The sequence below is a fragment of the Pelodiscus sinensis genome, chromosome 1, assembly GCF_052426305.1.
Source record: "Pelodiscus sinensis isolate ZL-2025 chromosome 1, ASM5242630v1, whole genome shotgun sequence".
NCBI lineage: Eukaryota > Metazoa > Chordata > Testudines > Trionychidae > Pelodiscus > Pelodiscus sinensis.
The window spans coordinates 321,701,150-321,727,019 of NC_143052.1; the positions used below are offsets into that span (position 1 = coordinate 321,701,150).

Consider the following 25,870-nt stretch of genomic DNA (forward strand, 5'->3'; position numbering starts at 1 on the left):
TGAGCAGGGGGATTGGCAGTCCAAGAAACTGTTCACCTGAAAGCTTTCCCTGCTGCTTCCATTGGCCAGATTCATGGTGCCTGAGAGCGACAGGAGGTACAGAGCCAGGTAAGTGTCGTCCCCTCCGCCCCACCTTCATATCCAAACTTCACACTCCCATTCCCGTCAGGCACCATTACTTTTTACCCTGCAAGGTAAAGTAAGGGCTGGCAGAGCCTTGAGAAGATTGGATGGGTGGCTCACGGACTGGTGGTGTTATCGAGTTAACATCAAGTCAACTCAGGGATGGTCTAGACAGTATGTGGACTGAAAGTAGGAGAAGTAGCAATCAGCTTAATCTGCAGCAAGGGAGATTTAGGTTCAATATTAGGAGAAACTTTCTAAGTAACTATAAAAACAGTTAAGCTAGGGAGTAGGCTTCAAAGGGAGGTTCTGGAATCTCCATCACTGGAGGTTTTTAAGAACCAGTTAGACAAAAGTGTGTAGGAATACTTGGTCCTGCCTCAGCACAGGGAGCTGGACTAGGGGGTCTTTCTAGGTCACTTCCACCCTGCATTTCTATGATTCTCTGTAGAGCTTAACTGGTGATCATCACAGCAAAACTGACCCTCCAGCCTTCACCCAGCTCCCGTCCAACGTGAATTATTAACAAATGAGCTGGTCCCTGATATAGAGAAGTCATAAGACCAGTGAGCCTAGCAGCCCTGTCAGTGATATCTCAGGACAGCCATTCCCTCATAGAACAGTGGGGGAAGCTAGGGGATCCAATCGTTCCTCCCTGATAAAGGTCTGCAAAGCACAAACAGGGACTTAGCTTAAAAAAGCAGAGATGCCTTCCCTCAATCACTATTACAGGCACCTATCCTAAGTCTGTAAGTAAACACATGGGCGACGTCTACATTGGCCCCTTTTCTGGAAGGGGCATGTTAATTTCAGAGGTCGTAATAGGGAAATCCGTGGGGGATTTAAATAAAAATGTCCAACGCTTTTTTCCGGCTTTTAGAAAAGAGCGTCTACACTGGCCCCGATCCTCCGGAAAAAGCACCCTTTTTTGAATAAGTAGGAATAAGATCCTCCGGAAAAGGGCGCTTTTTCCGGAGGATCGGGGCCAGTGTAGACGCTCTTTTCCGGCTTTTCTAAAAGCTGGAAAAAAGCGGCGGACATTTTTATTTAAATGCCGCGGGGGATATTTAAATCCCCCGCGGATTTCCCTATTACGACCTCTGAAATTAACATGCCCCTTCCGGAAAAGGGGCCAATGTAGACGAGCCCATGCAGTTCTCAGATAGCCTTCTGACCCAGAAAGAGGCTAGACAAGAGGGAGGGTAACTCACCTGAACAGTCAATGCCACTTACAGCCCAGAATTCATCAGCAACACTGAATTCCCAGAAAGACAAAGTGAAGATGATAAAAAAAACCAGACCCCATATCACTAGCTATAGGGTTTAGATCTAGCTTGGTGTGTATCACAGAAGAGTGGTTAGAGACCCCCAAGAGGCACTGGACTGAGGGTCTTCTACCATCTTAGTGGAGAAAGGGCAAGGGAGAAACCCTGCATACTGGTTACTTACAGTGGATCTTCTGGAAACCTCAACTTCTCTGAGGGTATGTCTTCGCAGCAAAGTTATTTTGAAAAAACAGCCATTATTTCAAAATAACTTCACTAGCATCTACACAGCCAAACTGCTATTTTGAAATTCATTTGAAATAGCGGAGCACTTATTCCAAATTTGGTAAACCTCATTCCATGAGGAATAAAGCCAAATTCAAAATAGCTATTTCATAATAAGTGCTGCGTAGACACATCGAAATAGGGGGCCTCCAGCCTTCCCAGGGTGCCCTGGTGGCCACTCCAGTCTCAACCAAGATCACTCCTCTCCTTCCTCCCTCCCCGGAGCCTTTAGGGGTTGACTCTGGCCACAGTGTCTGTGCCAGTTCCAAGCCTGCCAGGCCAGAGCCAGCAGTCACTACCCCTGACCCAGTGGCCCCAAAACATGAGCCAGCAAAGACTGGCAGCCAGCCCTCCACCACTCGCCAGGAGCAGTCTCCCAGCTCCCAGGAGCCTGACAGGGGCTGGAGAAGGCGGGCGCCTTCCTGGTCCAGGGTGGAGATCATGGACCTTATTCAGGTTTGGGGGGATTGCCCCCAATGTCCATGATCTCTGCACTAGAGAGAGGAATGCGGCCATCAATGGCAGGATAGCTGCCAGCCTGGCCCTAAAGGCCACATGTGAACCCAGGAGCAAGTTTGCATGAAAATCAAGTTGGTCTGGAGAGCACCCCAACCCTGAGCCTTGACCTTCTCCTCCCCTTTCTTCCTCCCCCCAAGTTTTCCCCCTTCCCTCTCCCCCCCTCTCTTCTCCCCTCTCCCGCCTCCTTTCCCCAGTCTCACCAGAGTTTCATTCTCCCCCCTCTCCCCCGGGGTTTTGTTAAATAAAGATAGTTTGTGTTCATGAAAATACGTGTATTTTATTTGACATCAGGAAGGGGGCAGAGGGAGAGGTAAGTGGAAGGACGTGAGGGAGGAATGAGGCACAAGCCCCCAGTGGGGCAGACCAGAGAGGCTCTGAGGGCTCCTCAGGATGGAAGCTCTCCCGCAGGGCCTCCTGGATACTGACAGCCCCCTGATGGACCTCTCAGATGGCAGCCTGCAGAAAGTTCAGACAGGTCCGCAGCAACGCGTCCACGAAAAGCACCAGAGTGCCCAGGGGCAGCTCTGGCTTCATGTCGCAGAGTGCTGTGATGTCCCGAGTGAAGGCAACCAGAGCACACAGAGACAAAATGGTTTCCTGTCCCTCATGGAGGTAGGCAAGCAAGCAGGGAAACCTGAGAACTGGCTGTCCAGGGGGGTGCCTTTAAGCACAGGCCTCAGACAGCCTCAGGCAGCAGCCACACAAAGTAACTCCTGACCTGATGCCCTGCCGGACCTGGTTCTGTCCGGCCTTAAATGCGATTCACCGTCCACTCAGTGTGGACGCGCTATTTCGAAATAGCAAAACGCTATTTCAAAATGCATTTTGTGTGTAGACGCGCTATTTCGAAATAAGATAGTTTGAAATAATGCTGTAGTGTAGACATACTCTGAAAGAAGAAATCAGGCCCCTGAGTAATTGAAACAGATACTTCAAAGAGTTTAATTGGAAACATGTGCACAGTAAATACAAACACTATATTATTTACAGGGGAGGGTTATTTACAGGTGACTGTTTGTGAGACACAGCATGGCCAGCACCTGAGAAATAAACTTAAAGAGTCATCAGCATTTGTACAATGCCCCTTAATAAATATAATAATATGGGTTGGGATTAAGCTGCTGGATATGGAATGGAAAACAATCTCCAAAACAGGAAACACCACAAGATTAGGGGAACTCCTATTACCTAATATGGTGAATTATCAGAAAGTGTCAATTCAACAGGGGGTCTCCACTGATCCCCTTCCCATATTCAGCCATCACAGGAAGAGTCTCTCCCCACTGAGAACCACAGACAATGATATCCCAGACCCCCTCAGCCTTTTACCCTCCTTTGCTAACTGTTGTCTGGTGACTCCTCATAGGCCCAGAACCCAGGAGGGCAAGAGTAAAGTGCTGAGAGAGACTAGAAACCTAACTATTCAGGAAACTTTTTCTATAAGGTGGAGGATCATAGCCTCTAAATTTGGAGGACGAATGATATGTGCACAGTAAATACAAACACTATATTATTTACAGGGGAGGGTTATTTACAGGTGACTGTTTGTGAGACACAGCATGGCCAGCACCTGAGAAATAAACTTAAAGAGTCATCAGCATTTGTACAATGCCCCTTAATAAATATAATAACATGGGTTGGGATTAAGCTGCTGGATATGGAATGGAAAACAATCTCCAAAACAGGAAACACCACAAGATTAGGGGAACTCCTATTACCTAATATAGTGAATTATCAGAAAGTGTCAATTCAACAGGGGAAAACACTGATCCCCTTCCCATATTCAGCCATCACAGGAAGATTCTCTCCCCATTGAGAACCACAGACAATGATATCCCAGACCCCCTCAGCCTTTTACCCTCCTTTGCTAACTGTTGTCTGGTGACTCCTCATAGGCCCAGAACCCAGGAGGGCAAGAGTAAAGTGCTGAGAGAGACTAGAAACCTAACTATTCAGGAAACTTTTTCTATGAGGTGGAGGATCATAGCCTCTAAATTTGGAGGACGAATGATATCTGCTGAGTACCTTCTTTGAAGGGCAGAGTGTTCTGAACTCCCAATAACATCAGAGGGAGTTTGAGGACACTCAGCAACTTATGGGACTGGACAATACAAGCACAGTTAAAGGCCCTGGATATCTAAAGGAAATCACCAAAATCCACAGTTAGATGCTTAAATGCCAATTAAAGCCACCCTTAGTGAATTCCCCCGGCATGTGTAATCCCCTAAGTAGTATAAGGGCCCTACCATCAATCAAACGTTAGCCCTGCCCCCTGACCCCGGAAGTCCCGCCCCCTGACCGCCAGAATTCCCTTCTCCCCTGTCACCGGAAGGCCGGCCACTGGATGGTAGTACATCCGGGTCAAGAGGGACAGCTGACCGGGTGTCATGTGACCCCCGTTAGGCCCGTCCCCTGTCACCGGAAGTCCCGCCCTTTGGGGTAATTCATCCGGGGTCAAGAGGGGCAGGTGACCGGAAGTAAGGAGTGTCATGTGACCCCTCTAAGGACTCGCCCCGCCTCCCTCAACCAATCAGGAAGGGTTTTTCCCCTGTAGGACCGCCCCGCGAACCGCTTTAACCAAGCGGGGGGGCAGTTCTGGGACCCGATGACCCGCCCAGCAGTGGGTCGTGTGACCCCTCTAAGAACTTGTCCCGCCTCCCTCTACCAATCAGGAGGGGGTTTTTCCCTGTAGGACCGCCCCGCGAACCCCTTTGACCAAACGGGGGGCAGTTTTGGGACCGGATGACCCGCCCAGCAGTGGGTTGTGTGACCCCTCTAAGAACTCGCCCCACCTCCCTCTACCAATCAGGAGGGGTTTTTTCCCTGTAGGACCGCCCCACGAATCGCTTTGACCAATCCGGGGAGTGCAGTTCCGGGACCCGTTGACCAGACCTGAGGCGGGTCGTGTGACCCCTCTAAGAGCTTCCCGTGACACCCTTTGCCAATCAGAGCATAGCACTTCCCCGTAAGTTCTAGCGCCACACAAAAGAGGCCATCTTGTTCCAAGAGCGCGTGTTTCAGAGAGCGTGCAAACGCTGAGCGGAAACATGGCTTCTTTCACCAACTTTGTTTTGGTGCCGAGAAGAAAGCGCTACATCAGCGACAGTTCCGAGGAGGAAGGAGAAGTTGAAGGGAGCCCTTTGGCCCAGCCGCTGATGGATACACCAATATCTGACGCCGAAACCCAACCGCTCACGATGCAGCCAGACAAGCTAGATGGCCTGGAGGAAGAAGGTGCCCATGGCTCTCAGGAGTCGGACAAGACGCTTGGAAAAGAAGCCAAATAGGTAAATGAAAGATCGAAGTTGGGGCATCATGGGGTTAGGAAACCGGGATTTTGTAAACTTTAAAAAAAAAATGACCAGAGCGTCTTACATTATTTCTTTCTGGCAATCTTTTGACAGCTTGACGATGCCTTTCTAGCTGACCGTCAGACCCGGGACAGCATTGCATCGGACGAGGAAGACGAACCGGGCCCACCTTGTTTTTGCTCAACACTGATACAAAGCATTGAAGAGAACGCCAAGGATGACGGCCATGAAGAATTCAGGAGGTGGCTGTGCATTGACCTAGTTGAGCCAGTGCCACATCATAAGCGTAAAAAAGTTATGCGCTCTATTGTACGCGTTGGTGTTTATACCGTCCTTAGTCACTGTCTTAGGGAAAAGCTTTTTGAGGACTGTGAGGGTTGTGTCATAAATGCGCCAGCCCAGCGGTACCATGACTGTTTGACTTGGACTCCAGAGGGTATAAACTGCAAGCTCCGGGGCCTATGTGCTGAACTGTGTTTGGAAAGCTTATTAAATACTGTTATTGCCGTAGGTCCGTGGTCCCCAACACGGTGCCCGCGGGCGCCATGGCGCCCGCAGGGGCATTTGCATGCACCTGCCAGGTGCTCGGGGTTGACCTGGCCCTGGGTACATAGCGGGTGGCGCTTGCGCGGGGGGGGGCGCGCTGGCCCCGGGCGCGCGGTGCTTGAGGGTGGGGGTGCCGGCCCCGGGCGCGCGGTGCTTGGCGGAGATGAGCATTATTATGGGGTTCTGGATGTGAAAAAGTTGTTCGGAGCGAAAAATTATTGTGAGTTTTGCCACACAGTGTACAGTCATGACCACTCTTGCAGGTATTGTTGCCGCCTCTGCTTGAGCGGAACGTGCTCAGACAGCGTGGGCGTGCCGCTGCGGTGTCCTAGCTGTAGACTATTTTGTTGAGCCAAAGAGTGCTTAGTCAGACACATAGACTGCGCATCGAAAAAACAAGTTGAATGCCTGTCTAAAACTTTGTGTGATGTGTGTCAGTCTTACATGGACAAGCGGCACCGCTGTAAAGGGCGACGCTGTAAGCAGTGTAAGGGCTTGCTTGTTGGCAACATTGACAATCATTTCTGTTTTATGGACAGCCTTAGAAAGCCCGAAGCCTCAGAAAAGTATATTTTTTATGATTTCGAATGCACGCAGGAGACGGGGTTGCACACTCCCAATTACATTTTTGCTCTGGCCCTAAAGCCAGAAAAATCCTGGGAATTTAAGGGTAGCGAGTGTCTTTCTATGTTCGTTAAGACCTTTATTGGCAAAGAGTTCCGTGACTACACATTCATAGCGCACAATTCCAAAGGTTACGATGCGTACTTTGTCGTGAGACAGCTACTGAAGGAAAAGATGTGCCTAGAGCTGATCACTCAGGGTAGTAAACTAATGTGTGTGAAAGTTAAGGCCCTGGACATTCGTTTTATAGACTCTTTAAACTTCTTGCCCATGAAGCTTAGCAAGCTACTGCAGGCGATGGGGTTTGAAGGGTGCAAAGGGTATTTTCCACATTTTTTTCACACCAAAATTACGTGGGGCCTATGCCTGGTGTGGGACACTATGGTGTAGACAGTATGATGCCCAGGGAAAAAGCAGAGTTTCTCGACTGGTATCGGGACCACAGCTATGAGACGTTTGACTTGCAGAAAGAGCTCGCGTATTACTGTCAACAGGATGTTAACATTTTGAGACAGGCTTGTATTCTATATAGAAAAGAGATTATGAACATGACAGAGATGGGGGATGTAGCAGAGAGAGGCCCTGGTAAATTCACTGAGATAAACCTGTATATCGATCCTTTCCAGTACATCACGCTGGCCTCCATCTGCATGGCGATGTACAGGTTTATGCTTTTGGAGCCTAACACGGTAGCTCTTCTCCCTCCAGACAATTACCACCGGCAGAAAAAGAGATATTCGACCCCATCTATTCAGTGGCTGCTGTATACCTCTTACAAAGAAAATATACAAATACGGCATGCTTTACAGGGTGGGGCACTACAGGTAGGCCCCTACTTTTTAGACGGTTATGCCAATGTTGACGGGGTACGCACGGCCTTTGAGTTTAACGGGTGTTTTTTCCATGGCTGTGTCACCTGTTATTGTGAAAAAGCACAAAACCCTATGACAGGGACAACTTTTGGGTTTCTTTATTACAAGACGCAGCTTAAGACTGACTATCTAAAACGACTTGGTTTTGTAGTGAGGACTCTCTGGGAGCACGAGTGGGAGGTGATGAAAGAAACAGACAGGGAGCTTGCAGGCTTTTTAAACCGAGCCCAGTTACCCCAGCCTCTCAGGCCTAGGGATGCTCTTTTCGGGGGGAGGACAAACGCTATCCGCCTATATTACAAGCCTAACCCCGGGGAAGAAATCCACTATTATGATTTTACCCTTTCGTAAACAAAACCAAAGAATACCCTATTGGACACCCCGATATAGTTTATGACAACTTTGGACCCCTTGCAAATTATTTTGGAATTGCAAAAGTTAAGGTGTACCCCCCGCGAGGCCTCTTTTTCCCATTGTTACCTGTCAGAGTGGGTGGCAAGCTTATGTTCCCGCTATGCCAAACATGTGCGGAAACCGAGCAGCGGGAGACGTGCACCCATACTGATGAGGAGAGAGCTATCCTGGGGACATGGTGCACGGTGGAATTGACTGTGGCCATAGCAAAGGGGTATACAGTGGCTAAAATCTGTGAAATCTGGCATTTCAGTGACAAATCTGACAAACTCTTGTCAGAGTATATCAAATTACACCTCCGTCAGGAACAAGAGGCTTCAGGGTATCCCGGCTGGTGCACAGACGAACAAAAACAAAATAAGTACGTTAACGATTTTTACCAAAAAGAAGGCGTGCGTTTACGCCAACACGAGATCAGGTCGAACCCAGCTAAACGCCAAATTGCTAAACTGTTTTTAAATTCTCTGTGGGGTAAATTCGGCCAAAGAACAAACCTACCCAACACCAGCATCGTAAGAGACCCTGATGAACTCTTTCGGTACCTGTTTTCCCCCAATTACGAGGTTTCATCCTGCGAGTTTATCGACAATGAAACAGCATGCGTGTCTTGGAAGCACGCAAAAGACCGGTACTCTGTCTCTGGCAATACCAATGTTTTCATAGCCTGTTTCACCACCGCTTATGCCCGCTTAGAATTATACAGTCTCCTAGATGGGTTGCAAGAGCGGTGCCTATACCATGACACTGACTCAGTGATATTTGTGAAAAGGGAAGGTGACTGGAATCCCCCTCTGGGGGATTATTTAGGGGACCTCACGAGCGAGATCCCGTCAGATCAACACATCACTGAGTTTGTGTCGGCAGGCCCGAAAACCTACGGGTATAAGCTGTCGGGAGGAAAGGCCTGTATGAAAGTCAAAGGAATTACCCTAAACGTAGCAAACTGTGAAAAGATCAACTTTGACAGTTTGAAAGATCTAGTCCTGGACTATTGCACGGGTCTGCAAGAAAACACCTCAAAAAAGATAGAGGTGCAACAGCCCTCGATTGTAAGAAACAAAAATCAGTGGCAAATAGAGACAAAAACCCTTAAAAAACACAAAGGTGTTTATAACAAGAGGGTCCTAGGAGAAGGGTTTAAAACCCGGCCCTTCGGCTTTTGAAAAATGGATACGAGGTGGAAACACCCCTTTTCTGCAATTCTCGCAGGGCCTAGCAACTGTGGGAAAAGTTACTTTATAAAAAACGTATTGGATAATGCCAAACACACACTGTCTGTTATGCCTGAGAATATTTTGTGGTGTTACAGTTGTTGGCAACCTCTGTATAAAGAACTGCTCTGTAAATATCCCTTTACTAATTTTGTGGAGGGTCTGCCTAATGCTTTTGACGATGACCATTTGTTTCCTACTAATAAAGTGAATCTGATTATCGTGGATGATCTGATGAACTCTGCTTGTGAAAGCGATGAAATTGAGAAAGCCTTTACCAAGTACGTGCACCACAGGAAATTGAGCATTATGTATATCGTTCAGAACGTATTTTGTCAGGGGAAAAAGAGCCGTACGATTAACCTAAACACTAAGTACATGGTTCTGTTCAAAAACCCCAGGGATAAACTGCAAATCGCTACGCTTGCTCGGCAAATTTACCTCGGCAAGGCTCAATTCTTTCTAGAAGCTTTTGAGGATGCTACCAAAAGACCTTATGGCTACCTGGTGGTGGATTTAAATGCGTCCACGCCAGAAGCTTATAGACTAAGAACTGGTCTTTTCCCTCCAGACTGGCCGGTGGCTTCTACTTTGAAAAGAACAACCGCCGGGTATAAAAAGAGATGATTTATCGGCAGACCCTTTTTAACAGCTGGGGGTTGCCGACCGAAAACATGTCTAGCTGCGTGAAGAGAAACCTGGCTCTTTTAAAATTACTTAGCAAATCACCCCCGCAGCAAAGGAAGGCTATACTGTGTTCGGCCTCTGACGATTTAGTAGCGGCCATCTCAGAACTAGCACTCAATACCTTAAAAGGAAACGTGCCTTTGACGCAGAATCAAGTGAGCGTGCTGAAAAAGAAACGCACGCTTATAAAAACATTGTCTAATAAAAGGGTCTCGCTTAAAAGAAAGAAGCATCTGGTGAAGCAGTCTGGGGGGTTTATCGGCCCTTTGTTAAGTTTTGCTGTCCCTCTGATAACGGGGCTTTTGAATAACCGATAATGGAGTATGCAGAAAAAATGTACCTGGTGCCCAGTCATCAGCTGGAGCAATTAAGGGCTCCCCCTCCAGTGGAGGAAAATATCAGAACAACTGCAACTCGCTTACTGGATGCTGAAATGAAGTCTGTTCTTCAAAGGACTGACTTAGCCGAATACGAAAAGGCTAAACTCTACAGCGCTGTGCTTCAGAGATACCTAACGTACGTGAGGCAAAGTGATGCAGATAAAAGGAAAATAAGTCTGTTTCTACCAGAACAGAGTGACACCGCCAAACCTCCAGAAACAGAAAACACCTCAGACTCTGTGGTTCAGGAGCTGTTGGATAACGTGAATAAGCGTTATAAGAAAAACGCCTCAGTGTTGCTAAATAAGCTGGGCCAGGATAAAACTATCGCTTCCTGGAATGATAAAGGTGCATTTGTGTACAAAGGCTCGGTGGTGAATGGTTCTAACATGCTTGACTTAGTCAGAGCCGTCACCCAGACGCGTTCTGTCCCTAGCAGACATGTACCTAAAGGATGGGATGTGTTTATCAATGCCATGGCAGAACTAAACGTTCCATCTTCCATCATGGGCAGTGCAGACAACAGAGTTCTTTTGGAACGCCTGAAGGCCTCAGCCACTGACGCTGGGATGGATCGAGAAACACCAACTCCTTTTTTGCCTTCTAAAAAACAAAAATTGGCTAAACTGTCTGACTGGCTCAGTGTGTGAAGTTTGTCATGTTCTAAAAATAATTTTTGAACTTGATCACATTTTGCTTTAAATAAAACACTTCTCTATATATAGAATATCTATTTAATAGATATATATTATGTCTAGGTATTTTTTCTGAATTGTTCATTGTTTTTAAGAAGAAAAATTAAGAAAAACAACCATCAGTTGCCTTTAAACCCCTCACCTGGGGTGCTTTACTGCGTGTCAATTTAATTTTCACATCCACCCCGTTCAACAAAAGTTTTTCTTGAAAAAACAGGTCGCTGTGTAGATGACCCAACAACTCCATTGTCCTGCTCTGGGACGTCAGCCTTGCACACCTCACAAATCCTAGATTCTCACCATCCAGCTGTTTTTTCGTGTTGTCCAGGAGTGTCTTTGTAAAACAGTCAGGCGGAAAATTGCTTACTAGGCGGTCTCCCAATGTAACGTCCAATTGACTGAAAATAGAGGCCACTGGGTAATTCACCAGGCCTACCGCGGCATCCCTGGGGAGTGCAGTCCCATCGCCTTTTACTATCTTGCAACAAAGGTAGAGTAGGATGTTGTTTAAATCCATATAATCTATGCCATTCCCTGCTATAAAAAAGTCGATGGGGGCAGTTTCTGTCACGGCTGACAGAGGCGGCACCTCGATGTAGATGCTTTTCTCAATGCTGGTCTGAGTAGGGGCTATCTGAAACAAGTCTAGTTCAGATTTGGTGCACTCTTCCGACCCGCAGTGAACGAAAGCCATGTTGACTAAAATATATCTCTTTTACCAGGTACAGAGCGTGTCCTCTTTCTCCCTGGCTTCCTCTTGGACTTTTGCTGATGGCCTGTCCTGCGTGTCAAGGCTCTTCTTTTAAAGGGTTTCGGGGGTCCTGTGCGTCGCGGATATGACGCATTTCTCTTTCTCTTCCTCCTTTTAATATACATCAGCCCTGACCCTTCCTGTTTAGCCGGATTCCCCACCTTCTCCAAGACAGCCTGGGAAACGTGGCCTACCACATCTCTGGCTATGTTTTGAGCGGCTGTTTTTATGTGGGGTTTAATAATCTCTAGCCCTCTTCGCAAAAGCGGTACAGCTTTTCGAAAAAGGCTACGGAATATACCGCCCACGCCGGCCCCGTACATCACAGGGGCTCCATGATATCCAGGAAGGGCATATCCAGCCTGGGCTTTGTAATAGTTGCTGTAGACTTTGGAGTCACCGTAATTTTTTACGATCGCCATAATAGTGTTTTGCTTTTTAGAAACCTCGCTCTTTCCGGGAACGCAGGTGCAGCTTCACAATCACCTTGCCAAAGCGAAATGAAACGCATCTGTTTTGATCCGTCTTTATTTCAATGGTGATGGTGTCGATGTGGTGTTGACTGATGGGTACGTAATGAGGCTTATCGTAGGTGATGGTAACAAACTCATTGTTATTTCCTCTGACAGGGACGCAGCGTAACAGGGGGACAGAAAAGTCCCCCACAAACTGGTGTTCTACAATATCCGTGTATAGATACAAGGAGTTGAAACCCCCTGTGATGTCTGCTGAGAAGGGACTCTTCTGGACACTGTGCCCGGGGGCCAAACCCAGAATGTTAGCTAGCTCCCCGAGGGTAGAAAACGTAGCAGTAGCATCGGTGGATTTAAGTCTACATTTTCTACTCACGGGGTCATAATTCATGATAACATCAGGCGGTCCAGAATGACGTGCCACAATGCTATTCATATGTTCCAATAATTCGGGTATAGTTGAGTAATAACCTCGCCGTAGGATATAACTCCATGGTTTATCTCCAAAGGTGATTTGGAAAGGGGTGTCCTCAGTAATGTTGTTCCAGCTGTTTGGATATTGTATTTCCGCTAACCCCACTTCCTAGGCCCCCGGGAGATCCAACGACTTTATTAGCTGTATTGTAAAGGCCGAGCTGGTGTTTTGGGGAAAAACCCCAGAGCTGGCGTTGCTGGGCAGAGTGATGTAGAAGCCCCCGTCCCCCATTTCTCTCCTTGCAGGTGGGATTGTTTTTATTCTCGCTTAAACGTTACAGAGTTGAGAAGCTTCTACCCAACTGTTAAATTTGTTGGGCCACTCCAGCCATTTCACCAATAGCTGCTTTTTTCTTCCTTTCCCTTTCTCTGCTAGAACTTTTTCAATCCTGTAAATCCTGTCTTGTTTGGGGTTCACCTTTTGTAATTCTTCAGGGTAAAACGACCCAGTCACTGTCTCACCCTCGTAATCTTTTAATCGGTAGACAGGTCTCTCACCCCTGGTTAAGGCTTCATCCACTATGAATATCTCATCGGTAAATGTTTGTTCATAACCTTTTTTAAAGGCACTTTTGGTTTTAGAGAGTCTCACGTGGTCCCCTTTTCTAAAAGGAACAACAGCCTGTTTTATTTTAACATCATCTCCATAAACACTTTTCCAGACCTTCAGAGAATTGGCGGGGTTCACATCAGCAGGTCTGGTCCGTATAGTTCTGTGAAAGCTCCAGCTGTAACTCTTTATAAACTCAGATAATATGTCAATGTAGCGAAAGGTATTGTGGGCTGTAAAATATCTCCACATCCTAGATTTTAAAGTTCTGTTAAATCGCTCCACAACCCCTGCTTTGACTTCATTGTTAGTAACAAAATGGTGGACACCATGCCGCTTTAACAATCCACTTAAAGGTTTGTTTAAAAATTCTTTTCCCCGATCCGTTTGTAATTTTTGAGGCACGCGACCTTCGCTGAAAATAGCTTTAAAGGCCTTGGCTACCTCCTTGCCCGTCTTGTCCTTTAGGCCTAAGGCCCAGGCATATTTTGATAAAATGTCTATCACTGTTAAAATATACTTAAAACCGCTGTTGCGTTTGGAGAACCGGTGCATATCCACCAAATCTGCTTGCCATTGTGCATCCACGTCTGAGACAATGGTCTTGTCTCTTTTAAAATGTATTCGAGCAGGCTTGTGCAAAGAGTAAGCGTCTTGGTCCGAAAGCCATGATGTTACCTGTCTTCTGTTCAAAGTTTTACTGTGCTTTTTGACTGCTTGAAACAGAGGGTTCACCCCACCAAAGCTGCCAGCTTCCCTGGGGGTGTAATATATTTTCTCTAACAGAGCAATCTGCGTAGACATGACTGTTATTTGTGTTAGTAAAAGATGCTGTAAGTATGGAAGGAACACATTCACACCAACACATTTCATACAAGTTTTATTAAGCATCTGGATTAACACACCCTTTTACAGCCATCTGCAAATGGGCACCATGACACCCCCACCACTATCGCTATTAGGGAGTCCGAGTTAATTCATTCTTGCACGTTTGTTCTCGAGATCCATGTGTCAGATATGAGCAAAAAAAGCGGGCACAAGATAGATTTACTCCCACAGGATTACCGATGTGCAATTTCTCAAAGGTTTCTAGAAAGTCATCGTCGACCTGGCAAGAGATTGTCAAAAAAGAGAATAAGCTACAGCTGCTGGTTTTTAGATTCACAAAACACCCATGATGCCCCCCACCTCGATTTTTTCATTTACCTGTTTGACTTCTTTTCCGTTCACCTTGTCCGACTCCTGGGAGAGATGGGCAGCATCCTCCACAGGGACAGATAACGAGAGGCCGTCTAGCTCGTCAGGCTGCCGTGGGAGGAGTTGGGTTTCGGGATCAGATCCTGGTGTATCCAATAGCAGAGGGGGCAAAGGGCCCCTTTTTGCCTCTCCCTCGTCCTCGGAACTGTTGCTGATGTGGCACTTTCTTCTCATGTGGTGGAAGGCCCTCGTCACCAAAACAAACTCCAAACTTCTGGTGGGGGTGGTGAAAGAGTCCATGTTTCTGCTCAGCGTTTGCACGCTCTCTGAAACACGCGCTCTTGGAACAAGATGGCTTCTTTTGTGTGGCGCTAGAACTTATGGGGAAGTGCTATGCTCTGATTGACGGAGGGTGTCACGGGAAGCTCTTAGAGGGGTCACACGACCAGCTTCCGGTCTGGTCAACGGGTCCCAGAACTGCACCCCCCAAATGGTCAAAGCGATTTGTGGGGCGGTCCTACAGGGAAAAAAACCCTCCTGATTGGTAGAGGGAGGCAGGGTGAGTTCTTAGAGGGGTCACACAACCCACTACTGGGCGGGTCTTCCGGTCCCGGAACTGCCCCCTGATTGGTCAAAGCAGTTCACGAGGCAGTCCTACAGGGAAAAAACCCCTCCTGATTGGTGGAGGGAGGCGGGGCGAGTTCTTAGAGGGGTCACACGACCCACTTCTGGGCGGGTCATCCGGTCCCGGAACTGCCCCCCGATTGGTCAAAGCGGTTCGCGGGGCGGTCCTACGGGGAAAGCCCTTCCTGATTGGTAGAGGGAGGCGGGGCAAGTCCTTAGAGGGGTCACATGACACCCCTTACTTCCGGTCACCTGCCCCTCTTGACCCCGGATGTATTACCCCCAAGGGCGGGACTTCCGGTGACAGGGGACGGGCCTAACGGGGGTCACATGACATCCTTTTTTACTTCCGGTCACCTGTCCCTCTCGACCCGGATGTACTACCCTCCAGGGGCGGGACTGCCGGTGACAAGGGAGAAGGAACTTCCGGGGAGTCGGGGGGGGGGGGACTTCCAGGGTCAGGTGGCAGGGCTAATGTTTGATTGATGGTAGGGCCCTTATACTACTCTCCTACCCCATAGCAGAGCTGGCCGCATACCACCAAGGTCTAGCTTCCCACCGAAGTATATGAGGTGCAAGCTGGAAACAAGCTGGCACAGACAGAGCACATTGTCCTCCAGCAATCCCTCTCTTGTTCCCATTCAAGGTAGCAGGAGCTCTTTGATCTATTTGTCTGTGCTTCATTCCCCGAGCACTCATCCAGGTCAGATGTCTCTTAGGACCTGAGTTGCCACCATCTGGACAATGGGACTTGGGTCATTCTGTAGTACCTGGAGAGCTGGAATTACAGAGAATATGACTCACTTTTCATATAGTCACCTATGCCTGCAGTAGCTGGAGATTTAGTACCAGTGAGTACCAAGCTACAGCAGCTCTCTGTACAAACAAAGCTTTAGGTTCCTCCATTGGGATCCTTCCAAGCTCCAAACTGAGATGGAGGAGGGGGGAGAGGGGAGACCCTGACCCTACCAGAAACTCATCCAATTGGAAGGTGCTCCATTGACTCAATAGCTTCTGCTTTTAAGTTATTTTACATCTCCTGACAGAAATAAATCTGATGGTGTGGAGTTTTGGGTAGCAAAAAGTGGCTTCCAGGGAGCCGATGGAGCCCAAAGAGTGGATCACACAGGTTGGGAAGAGGCATTGCCAGGATAGCCAGGAGATGCACTGACTTATATCACACTGGCTGCAGTTTCCTCCAGGTACGTCTACACCGCAAAGTTAATTCAAAATAACAGCTGTTATTTTGAATTAACTTTAATAGCATCTATACATGCAAACCGCTATTTCGATATTAATTCGAAATAGCAGAGCGCTTAATTCAAATTTGGTAAACCCCAGAGCTATTAAAGGGATAGACCCTGGCCCGTGTCAGATCCAAGCCTACCAGCCAAGAGCCAGCAGTGGCCACTGGGGCCCCTGAGCCAGTAGCCACAAAACGTGAGCCAGCAAGGCACTGGCAGCCAACCCTCCACTGCTCCTCAGGAGCAGTCTGCCAGCACCCAGGAGCCTGACAGGGGCTGGAGAAGGCGGGTGCCTTCCTGGTCCAGGGTGGAGATCATGGACCTTATTCAGGTTTGGGAGGGATGCCCCAGCATCCATGATCTCCGCACTAGACAGAGGAACACGGCCGTCAATGGCAGGATAGCTGCCAGCCTGGCCACCAAAGGCCACATGCGAACCCAGGAGCAGGTTTGCATGACATTCAAGTTGGTGCGGTGAGACCCCCAACCTTGGGCCCTGATCTTCCCTTCTCCTTTCTTCCCTTTGCTTCTCCCTTCCAACTTCCTCCTCCCAGGTTTCACCCTCCCCTCTCCCACCCACTCTATTCCTCTCTCCCACCTCCTTTTCCCAGTCTCCCCAGAGGTTCACCCTGTTGTTCAATAAACCCAGTTTCTATTTTTGAACATACATGTCTTTTATTTGACATCAGGAAGGGAGGCTAGGGAGGAGTAAGTAGATGGACGTGAGGGAGGAATGGGGCACGAGCCCCCGGTGGGGAGGACCGGGGTGGTTCTGAGGGCTCCTCGGGGTGGACACTCTCTTGCAGGGCCTCCTGGATCCTGACAGCCCCCCAATGGACTCCCCGGACGGTAGCCTGCAGCAAGTGCAGCTGGGCTGATGGCAACAACCCTACGAGACGCACCGGTGTGCCCAGGGGCAGCTCTGGCTCCATGTGGCCGAGTGCTGTGGTGTCCCGAGTGCAGGCACTCAGGGCACTCCAAGACAGGACTGCTTTGTTGTCCCTCATCGGGGTAGACAAGGGAGCGGGGAACCCGGGGTAGGGGTAGGGTCCCGTGAAGCACGGAGCTCAGTTAGCCTGAGGCAGCAGCCCCACACACTATGTCCTAACCTGATGCCCTGCCAGCACTGGTTCCGGCCAGCCTGAACTTCGGTTCAGGGTCCACTCAGTGTGGACGCGCTATTTCAAAATAACAAAATGCTATTTTGAAATAGGTTTTGTGTATAGATGCATAATTCGAATTAGCTTAATTCAAATGAACAATTTCGAATTAAGTTAACTTGAATTAACGCTGTAGTGTAGACGTACCTCTTTCAGAGCAGACTAAAGCTGAATCTGTCCTTTGATGTGTGGCTGATGCACTTCACACCTGTGGTATCAGTTACTGCTTGCTTGTCAGCTAAATTTCTTTATAACTCACTAATGAATAGGATTTCACCTGTATTTGTTACTTACAGGTCAACAGATGTTCCATGTCCAGCCATTTCATATTTTTGGTGTCCGTATGTTCCAGGATGATGCCTAAATAAGCAGTGTAAAATAAACATCAATAAAAAACCTTCTCTTGTTAAGTGCAAGGTGATAACATTGGCCCTTTGGCTTCTATTGTGGGTCTAAGGTGAGCTGTAGGCAAGAAAATACTAGAAAAGTTTAGCGTCCACACTGAAGAGAATAAGAGAAAAAAATTAAGAATGTTTACATAAAACCTCATTTGCTTTAAACAATCTATGTTCCTCTTGCCACTGCTGTCAGTTATTGGAGATATACTAGGATAGTGTATTAATCTAGTGGTGTGAACAAAGGGCTGGGGCCAGGAATAAGTGCGTACTAAGCAAGGATCTCACATGGATAAATTAATTAGGCCACAATGCTTGCCTGGCTTGCATGGGTGTGCTAAGGAAAGGATGGCACAGGGCCAAAGGGGAGGAATCTAGTGCTTCCTGGGCAAGGCAATCAGGAACCTGCAACAGCAGGCACTGTGTGGCGGTGGGCTGCCTACCTCCCAGTGATGAAGCACCAGTAAGGAACAGTGAACAACACTGAGCTTAGGTCTATAGTTTGAGTCCACACTAACTCTGACTACTAAAAATAGAGTGCAGGTAAGATGACAGAAGCAGTCGGAGGAGCTAGCCACCTTGAGAACAGACTTTTGGGTTTGGATGGGATCATCCTTGGAATAGTTAACCCCTCCTGCTACTCCTGCCACAGCTACTCTATTTTTAGCACACTAGTTTGATCGGAGAATAAACATACCCTACGTGACAGTGTGCCAGCCTCTGCTACTAAATGACTGCGCCATCTCAAAGCATTCTATTGCAACTTACAAATTCCTCCTAACACCACACTGGAGAAGTAGGAGAACATTAACATCTCCATTTATGCATGAGAAGTCACAGCACGGAGAGATTAATAGTAGCTCAGTGCTGCACACAGGGACTTTTTCTGTCTACCTCAAAGGGAATACCAAAAGGGACACGGCACACTTTCTCTCACCAGCTAACTTGGCTGCAACTGCCCGGATCTCTTCCCAGCTGCTGCAGAAGTATGTGATGGTAGTTTTGTAAAAGTTCTCCAGTAGCTCAGCCTTCTCTTTGGCCTAGAGAAAATCAGGGACACATGAGCTCTCTCTGGCTAGAAATGCCCTTTGACTGCCAACACATGCCTTTACAAACCACAAGTAAACAGTCTGTGTTCCTCTTGCCACTGCTGTCAGTTATTGGACTCACTCAGACTTTTTTTTTAATTTAAACAAGTAAATAAAAGAAAGGACAGGAGGCTGTGTAGAAGTGGGGAAAGTGGGAATCTATGGCAGATTTACATTCCTCTCACCCTCAGTCCTGTATCCCACTCTAATAGGGTACGTCTACACTACAACGTTAATTCGAACTCACTTAGTTCGAATTACTTAATTCGAACTAAGCTAATTAAAACTAACGGATCTAGACTAAAAAACTAGTTCGAATTAGCGTTTTACTAATTCGAACTAGCATGTCAACATTAAGTGGACCCTGAACCGGGCTTAAGGATTGCCGGAAGCAGTGCCGGCAGGTCATCAGAGGAGGACTTAGAGCGTGGAGATGCTGTCTCAGGCTAGCCGAGGGCTGTGCTTAAAGGGTCCCAACCCCCACCCCGGACAGACAGTTCTCAGGGGTGCCCCGCTTGCAAAGCAGTCTTGGCTTGGAGTGCCCGGAGTACCCACACTGGGCACATCACAGCACTTGGCCATCAGACCGGCTGCACTTGCCGCAGCCTGCCATCTGGGGAGATGGGGCAATTGGGGGGCTGCAGGAGAGCTTCCACCACAAAAGCCCGCAGAGCCAGCCCAGTCCTCCCCATCGGGGGCGCGTACCCCATTCCTCCCTCAACTCCTTCCACTTACCCTTCCTAGCCCCTCTTCTTGATGTACAAAATAAAGGACAATTGTGTTCAAAAATGGAATCTGTCTTTATTGAACAAAACTGGGGGAGACTGGGAAAAGGGGGTGGAAGAGGGGAAGAGAGAGGGTGGCAGAGGGGAGGGCAACTAAAATGATCAGGGGTTGGGAACAGGTCTCATATGAAGAGAGGCTAAAGAGACTGGGACTTTTCAGCTTAGAAAAGAGGAGACGGAGGGGGGACAGGATAGAGGTCTCTAAAACCAGGAGTTGGGTGGAGAGGGTGCATACAGAAAAGTTCTTCATTAGTTCCCATAAAGAAGGACTAGAGGACACCAAAGGAAAGGAATGGGTAGCAGGCTTCAAACTAGTAACAGAAAGTTGTTCTTCGCAAAGCACAGAGTCAACCTGTGGAACTCCTTGCTGCTGGAGGCTGTGAAGGCTACAACTAGAACAGAGTTTAAAGGGAAGTGAGATCAAGCCATGGAGGTTGGGTCCATGGAGTGGTATTAGCCAGGGGGTAGGAGTGGTGTCCCTGCCCAAAGTTTGTGGAAGGCTGGAGAGGGATGGCACGAGACAAATGGCTTGGTCACTGTCTTCGGTCCATCCCCTCCAGGGTCCCTAGGGTTGGCCGCTGTCGGCAGACAGGCTACTGGGATAGATGAACCTTTGTTCTGACCCAGGATGGCCATTGTAAGCTCAGTGCTCAGGGTCGGGGGTCTCAGTGGACCCCCTTGATTTTCATGCACACCTGCTCCTGGGTGGCCAGGCTGGCAGCTCTCCTGCCCTAGCCGGCCACCTTCCTGTGCCTAGTGCGGAGATCGTGGATGAGGTCCACGATGTCCGCACTAGCCCAGGAGGGAGCCCGCCTTTTGCGGTCCCGGGCAAGCTCCCAGGACCTGCCAGCCTGGTCCCGGGAAGAGGGGGAGGGCTGGGGGGCATCGGGTGGGTGGCTCGATCCGCACCAGGTGCAGGGTCTGCTGGCTGGGTGCTGGCAGGCTTGCACCTGGCACGGGCACCGTAGCCAGCCCGTGCCCCTTTAAGGGGTCCGGGGCCGGGAGGGGGGCATAGAGTTTCCCTGGTGTTGGCCGGAGTGGCCACCAGGGAAAGCTGGGGAGGGCTAGCCTCCCACTAGTTCGCATTAAGGGGCTACACAGCCCTTAATTCGAACTAGTAAATTTGAACTAGGCTTAATCCTCGTGGAATGAGGATTACCTAGTTCGAACTAAGCGCTCCGTTAGTTCGAATTAAATTCAAACTAACGGAGCGCTAGTGTAGCACCTATGAAAGTTAGTTCGAACTAACGTCCGTTAGTTCAAACTAACTTTGTAGCATAGACATACCCATAGATACTTACATTGCCCATCACACATTCCCCCTGCTTCTACACCACAAGCCTATGCTGTCAATAATCTCATATAATTCTGTAGGTCACTCACAAGGTGTCTGCAGATATCCATCTGGAGCTCCTCAGGGTTCAGCTTGGTTCTCCAACTAAGATGCTCATTAAGTATAGTTTGGAGCCTCTTCAGTCCCAAAAATGGGGCACAGAGATGAAATGTAGCTCTGCACTCCTGAAAAAGAGGGTTGCACCATTGAATTGTTCCATAACACGTATTGTGCTCATTCAAATGGAACTCATGTCCTTGACTGCTCATCTACCCCAAGAATAAAAGGGATTCCCCTGAAGTAATAGACAGAAAATATGCCAGCATGACTTTAATAGGGGGAAAGGGATTCTACTTCTGGAGTATTGCATCCAATTCTGGGCACCCCATTACTTAAAAAAATGTTGATACATTGGAGAAAGTCCAATGGAGGGCAACAAAGATGATTAGGAGGCTGGAACACATGATTTACAAGGAGAGGCTGAGGGATTTGGGATTATTTAGTCTTCAGAAGAGAAGAGTGAGGGGAGCTTTGATAGAAGGCTTTAACTACCTGAAGGGCGATTTCAAAGAGGATGGAGAGAGGCTGTTCTCAGTGGTACTAGATGACTGAATGAGGAGCAATGGTCTCAAGTTACAGTGGGGGAGGTCTAGGTTGGATATTCGGAAAAACTATTTTACTAGGAAGGTGGTGAAGCACTGGAATGGGTTACCTAGGGAGGCAACGGAACCTCTAAATCTAGAGTTTTCAAATCCTAGCTTGACAAAGCCCTGGCTGGGATTGTTTAGTTGAGGCTGGTCCTGTTTTGGGCAGGAGGTTGGACTCAGTGACCTCCTGAGGTCTCCTCCAAACCTATGGTTCTATGATTTTATAATACTGAAAACTGGAGATAGCAGCAATGTTTTTTCAGAACAGATGTAGCTATGAAAGCTGCTTCACTAGGCATAGCTGTGGTCTTTCCTCTGTTGTGGGGAGGCAGGAACGTGGGGTGCAGAGATAGGCAGGAATGAACTCTTGGGATCAGACCCATGACCTATCCTGAACTCCAGTGAGACAACCCTGGCTGCTAAGGACCAGCCTGTCTGGGATTGACTCAAAAGGAGGGCAATGAACTGAGGGAAGAATTTAGGTCTCCACTGCGGGAAGGAATAGCAGAGCTCCCCTGGCATCAGGAGGAAGATTCTTTTTGCTTAGTAATTAAGTCACTGTCATTCTTACCATTGAAACCTCAGGGCTTGGATCTTGCAGGTGCAGCAGAAGCGTGACCCAGCTCTGTCTAACCTGCTTGGCAAAATAGTCCTTCCATTTTCTCTTTGCAGAGCCGGCCAGGATACCAAACAGGACAAAGGCCAATGCACGAAGAGTGTTGTCCTCCTATAGCCAAGAAAGCCACACAGGTTGGTAACGAAGAAATAACCACATCATGTATCTAGCACAGCTGTCTCTTCTACATTAGGGTAGAGTGATTCCAACTACAGAAGTTTAAAAGAACTGGAATTAATCAAGTTTGGGCCAAATGTGTTGATTCATCAAAATACTTTGAAGACAGTTCAATTTTGACAACATTCTTCCAGAAGCCAAGTAGGGGTACTTGGTCAGCTTCTTGGTGACCCATCTAGCAGGCTAACTGGGATCTTGGGCTTCCTGGCCCTCACCTTCAGAACAGCCTGTCTGGCAGGCTGACAAGGAGCCAGGAAATGTGCACCCTGGCACCTCTAATTCCCAGTGTTTCCAGGTTCCCTGTCTCCAGCATAGTCTGCCAGTAGACTGCCCTCAGGCAAGGCTCCCAGTAGAGCTGGGTTGAGAATAGTATTACGGTTTCACAAAGAGTTTTGAAATTTGGGCTGGGGGGTGTGTCCCCCAAATAGGAACAAAACCAAAATTTGAAATCTCAAACTTCTCTGCAAAATGGAATAATTTCAACCATCTGACATAAAAATCGTATGGAGCAGGCCCAAAACAGTCTATTACACCCTGTATGCCCATTTTCCTTGTATGCAGCTACCTAATCTAGTATTCATACTTCCTTTGCCATTCTCATTGGAAATAAAGATGAACAGAAGGGTGAGACTGAAGGAGCAGGGATGGCATCCTCATTTTCTTAATTCTCTGCTCCTCCATAAAACACATCTCTTCCCTAAGGCCTAAAATCACTTCATTCTGACATGAACAATGCCCAGTGAGGACACATCATGCATTGTAAATGGAGCCTCATCAATGTCAGCTGAACTGGGGTTGAAGGCTTCTGTTCACGTACATTATCGAAGTACTTCCGGATCTGTGTGGTGAGGTCTCTGAAGGAAGAACCTATGTCCTTCCCTTTCAGCTCGTTCAGAACGTTGGCCAGTGCCTTCAGGCTTTCGGCAATGACTTCAGAACTGAAAGTGTCTTCTAAAGTCCTGATCAGTGCCTCCAGAAGAAACTTCTTGTACTTTTTCACCTGTTCAGACGTATGACATTAAAAAACACTTTCCACTAACCACATTTCTAATATGTTTTTTTAGCAATGATGAAGCAGTGGGAATTTCATCTGCCCCCCTAGTGACCTATAGCTATATTTTACATCAGGTACTAGCTACAATAAGCCAAACTCTGTGCCATATTACACCTATGTAATCCTATTAGATTTCTAATTACTTAGATTTGAAGGCCAAAAGGGACCATTGTGATCATTCAGTCTGACCTCCTTCACAACACAGAACCTCCCCAAAATAATGTCTGTTTGACTAGAGCACCTCTTTTAGAAAAACAGCCCATCTTGTTTTTAAAGTTGCTACTGATAGAGACCCCACCACAACCCTTGGTAAATGGTTCCAATGATTAAAATTACCATTAAAATGTATGCCTTACTAGCAGTCTGAATTAGTTTAGCTTCATTCCCCCTCCCTCCCCCATTGAATCTAAAGGCACATTTTCTAGCCCTTTGAAAATTCTTGTGACTCTTCTCCAATTTATCAACATCCTTCTTGAATTGCAGGCATGATCCTGACATAGTATTCTAGCAGTTCTCACACCAGTGCCATAAGCAGAGGTAAAATAACTTCTTTATTCTTATTCAGAATCCCTCTGTCTATGCCTCCGAGGATCACCTCAGCTCTTTTGGTCACAGCTTTGTACTGGGTGCTTACGTTCAGCTGATTATCTATCATGATTTGAGTTTTTTAGTGTCTCTGTTTCCTGGAATAGAATCTCTCATCGTGGAAATAAAGCCTACACTCTTCATTCCTAGGAGTATACATTTACATATGATCATATTAAGTACATATTGTTTCCTTATGCCCAGCTTACCAAGAGAACAAACCTGCTGTGTATTGACTGCAAAGAGGTTACAGGGGTATGAGAGAGCAGACATTGGCCTAGTGCATTGTGCATGGCCTCTGTAAATCCTGAGCAATTGTTTCCTTTAGTTTCTCTAGTTATGCTGCATTGTATTCAGTATTCTATCTTACCTTCTCAGGTGCCCCATAGACTAAATTGCCTAGGCCTCTTACAGCCATTTGACGGACAATGCTGTTATTGTCCCGTGACCTTTCTTCTAAGCTATGTAAGATAGACTTAAGGATCTTCTTCTCCCTGAATATGGGATCAGTCATTAGCTGAAATAAAATCAACATGTCCATTAGCTCTAATATGTTCATTAAGATAGCGAATATAATTTGAGGAGACACGTAATACACTGTAATTTATTATTCTATATGAATGAGTACTGTGTTAAAAACATGGATTTTTCCTTTTAGGCACTATAATGGGTGATTGCTCATCCCTTGAAAGCCTCTCAGTGACTGCATTTGATACCACAATCCTTTTCTCGCCCAGGTGCATCCTGCCAGTCGATCTTAGTGAGTCTTCCATGGCTCAGCCCTCTGGCCAAGTCCCAAAGTCCAAACAAATGCCTTTTAGGTCCTGTTGCCCTCACTAGGGTCTTCAGCCCCAACTCTGGACCCTTTATAGTCTGTTCTTTGTTCAACCTCTCCATAAGCCTTGTCCCCTTCATCGGGTTTATGCCACTGGGGAACCTGAGCCTGCCCACTACTCTTGGTTCCAACCTAGAAATAGCAGCGAGTCATTGCTTCATTTCAGTTTATTGCTACTTTTTCCTTGGGTTCTTCCTATGGGGCCACTTTCAGTTTCTCCCTCTAATTATATGTTTAAGGCTCGTAAGGACTCTCTCTCTGCAAATTCAGCTTCAGAAAATGCTGCCTGAAATAAACCCCTGTGAATTGGTTTGGCCAGAGAATAGCATCTTTTCTTGGCCCTCCACTTCCTGAAAGGAACTGACCTAATAAAGCCCTGTAGCTCCATATATCTGAGCCAGCTGGGCTCTGATTGGCAGCTTTCATGAGGCCTCTCTAGGCAGACCTTGAAAACCCACGTTTGTGACTCCTTTCCTAGGTGGGGTGTAGAAAGATTTTGGGGCACAAACAGATTCCTAGAACCACCAGATGAGCCTCTAAAATAGCGACTTAGCGTAAATGTGAAATATGACACAGACGTTATAGCAAGGCTGTGGAGAGGGAGGATGCTCCAGTAGTTAGCAGCCTAGGACTTAGGAGGTTCCAGTTCAATTTCCTGCACCCTCAAAGACTTCCTAGATGATGTTGGGCAAGTCACTTGGGCCTTCTGTGCATCAGTTTCCTGTTTGCAAAATGGGACTAATAGTGTTTCCCTGCCTCACAGGGGTATTGTAGGGATACATACTTTTAAAGAGTTTTGAGGCACTCAGATACTACATTATCATTTTGAAGTACTCAGATAATACAAGTTTCTAAAAGGATGTTTTAAGGAAGATGGAGAAAAATTGTTCTCCTTGGCCTCTAAGGATAGGATAAGAAGCAATGAGCTTAAATTACATCAAGGGAAGTTT

The 25,870-nt window shown here is 47.5% G+C and overlaps 2 protein-coding genes across 2 annotated transcripts; both read right to left on the reverse strand.

Moving 5' to 3' along the window:
- Window positions 1-5,174: 5,174 nt before the first annotated feature.
- Window positions 5,175-14,712, reverse strand: LOC149525941 (uncharacterized). Its single transcript, XM_089775710.1, has 2 exons — window positions 14,387-14,712; window positions 5,175-14,288 (listed from the first exon to the last, which is right to left on the reverse strand). Exon 2 carries the CDS (start codon window positions 14,069-14,071, stop codon window positions 12,899-12,901), a length of 1,173 nt encoding a protein of 390 aa, XP_089631836.1. The 5' UTR covers window positions 14,072-14,288; window positions 14,387-14,712; the 3' UTR covers window positions 5,175-12,898.
- Window positions 14,713-15,452: 740 nt separating this feature from the next.
- On the reverse strand, window positions 15,453-24,569 carry LOC149525942 (protein maestro-like). The gene is made up of 7 exons (XM_089775711.1): window positions 24,456-24,569; window positions 23,264-23,446; window positions 22,225-22,380; window positions 21,057-21,191; window positions 18,738-18,840; window positions 17,700-17,765; window positions 15,453-15,779 (listed from the first exon to the last, which is right to left on the reverse strand). Exons 1-7 carry the CDS (start codon window positions 24,501-24,503, stop codon window positions 15,706-15,708), a joined length of 765 nt encoding a protein of 254 aa, XP_089631837.1. The 5' UTR covers window positions 24,504-24,569; the 3' UTR covers window positions 15,453-15,705.
- Between the last annotated feature and the right edge of the window lie 1,301 nt (window positions 24,570-25,870).

What these genes read in the sequence shown, in the direction of transcription:
- LOC149525941 (XM_089775710.1), bottom strand. Translation starts at nt 14,071, where the DNA reads ATGCTTAATAAAACTTGTATGAAATGTGTTGGTGTGAATGTGTTCCTT.
- LOC149525942 (XM_089775711.1), bottom strand. Translation starts at nt 24,503, where the DNA reads ATGGCTGTAAGAGGCCTAGGCAATTTAGTCTATGGGGCACCTGAGAAG. An exon ending in TGGATATCTGCAGACACCTT is followed by an intron (nt 18,841 to 21,056) that starts GTGAGTGACCTA and finishes GATTTTCTCTAG; the next exon opens with GCCAAAGAGAAGGCTGAGCT. An exon ending in CATGGAACATCTGTTGACCT is followed by an intron (nt 15,780 to 17,699) that starts GTAAGTAACAAA and finishes CTGTAATTCCAG; the next exon opens with CTCTCCAGGTACTACAGAAT.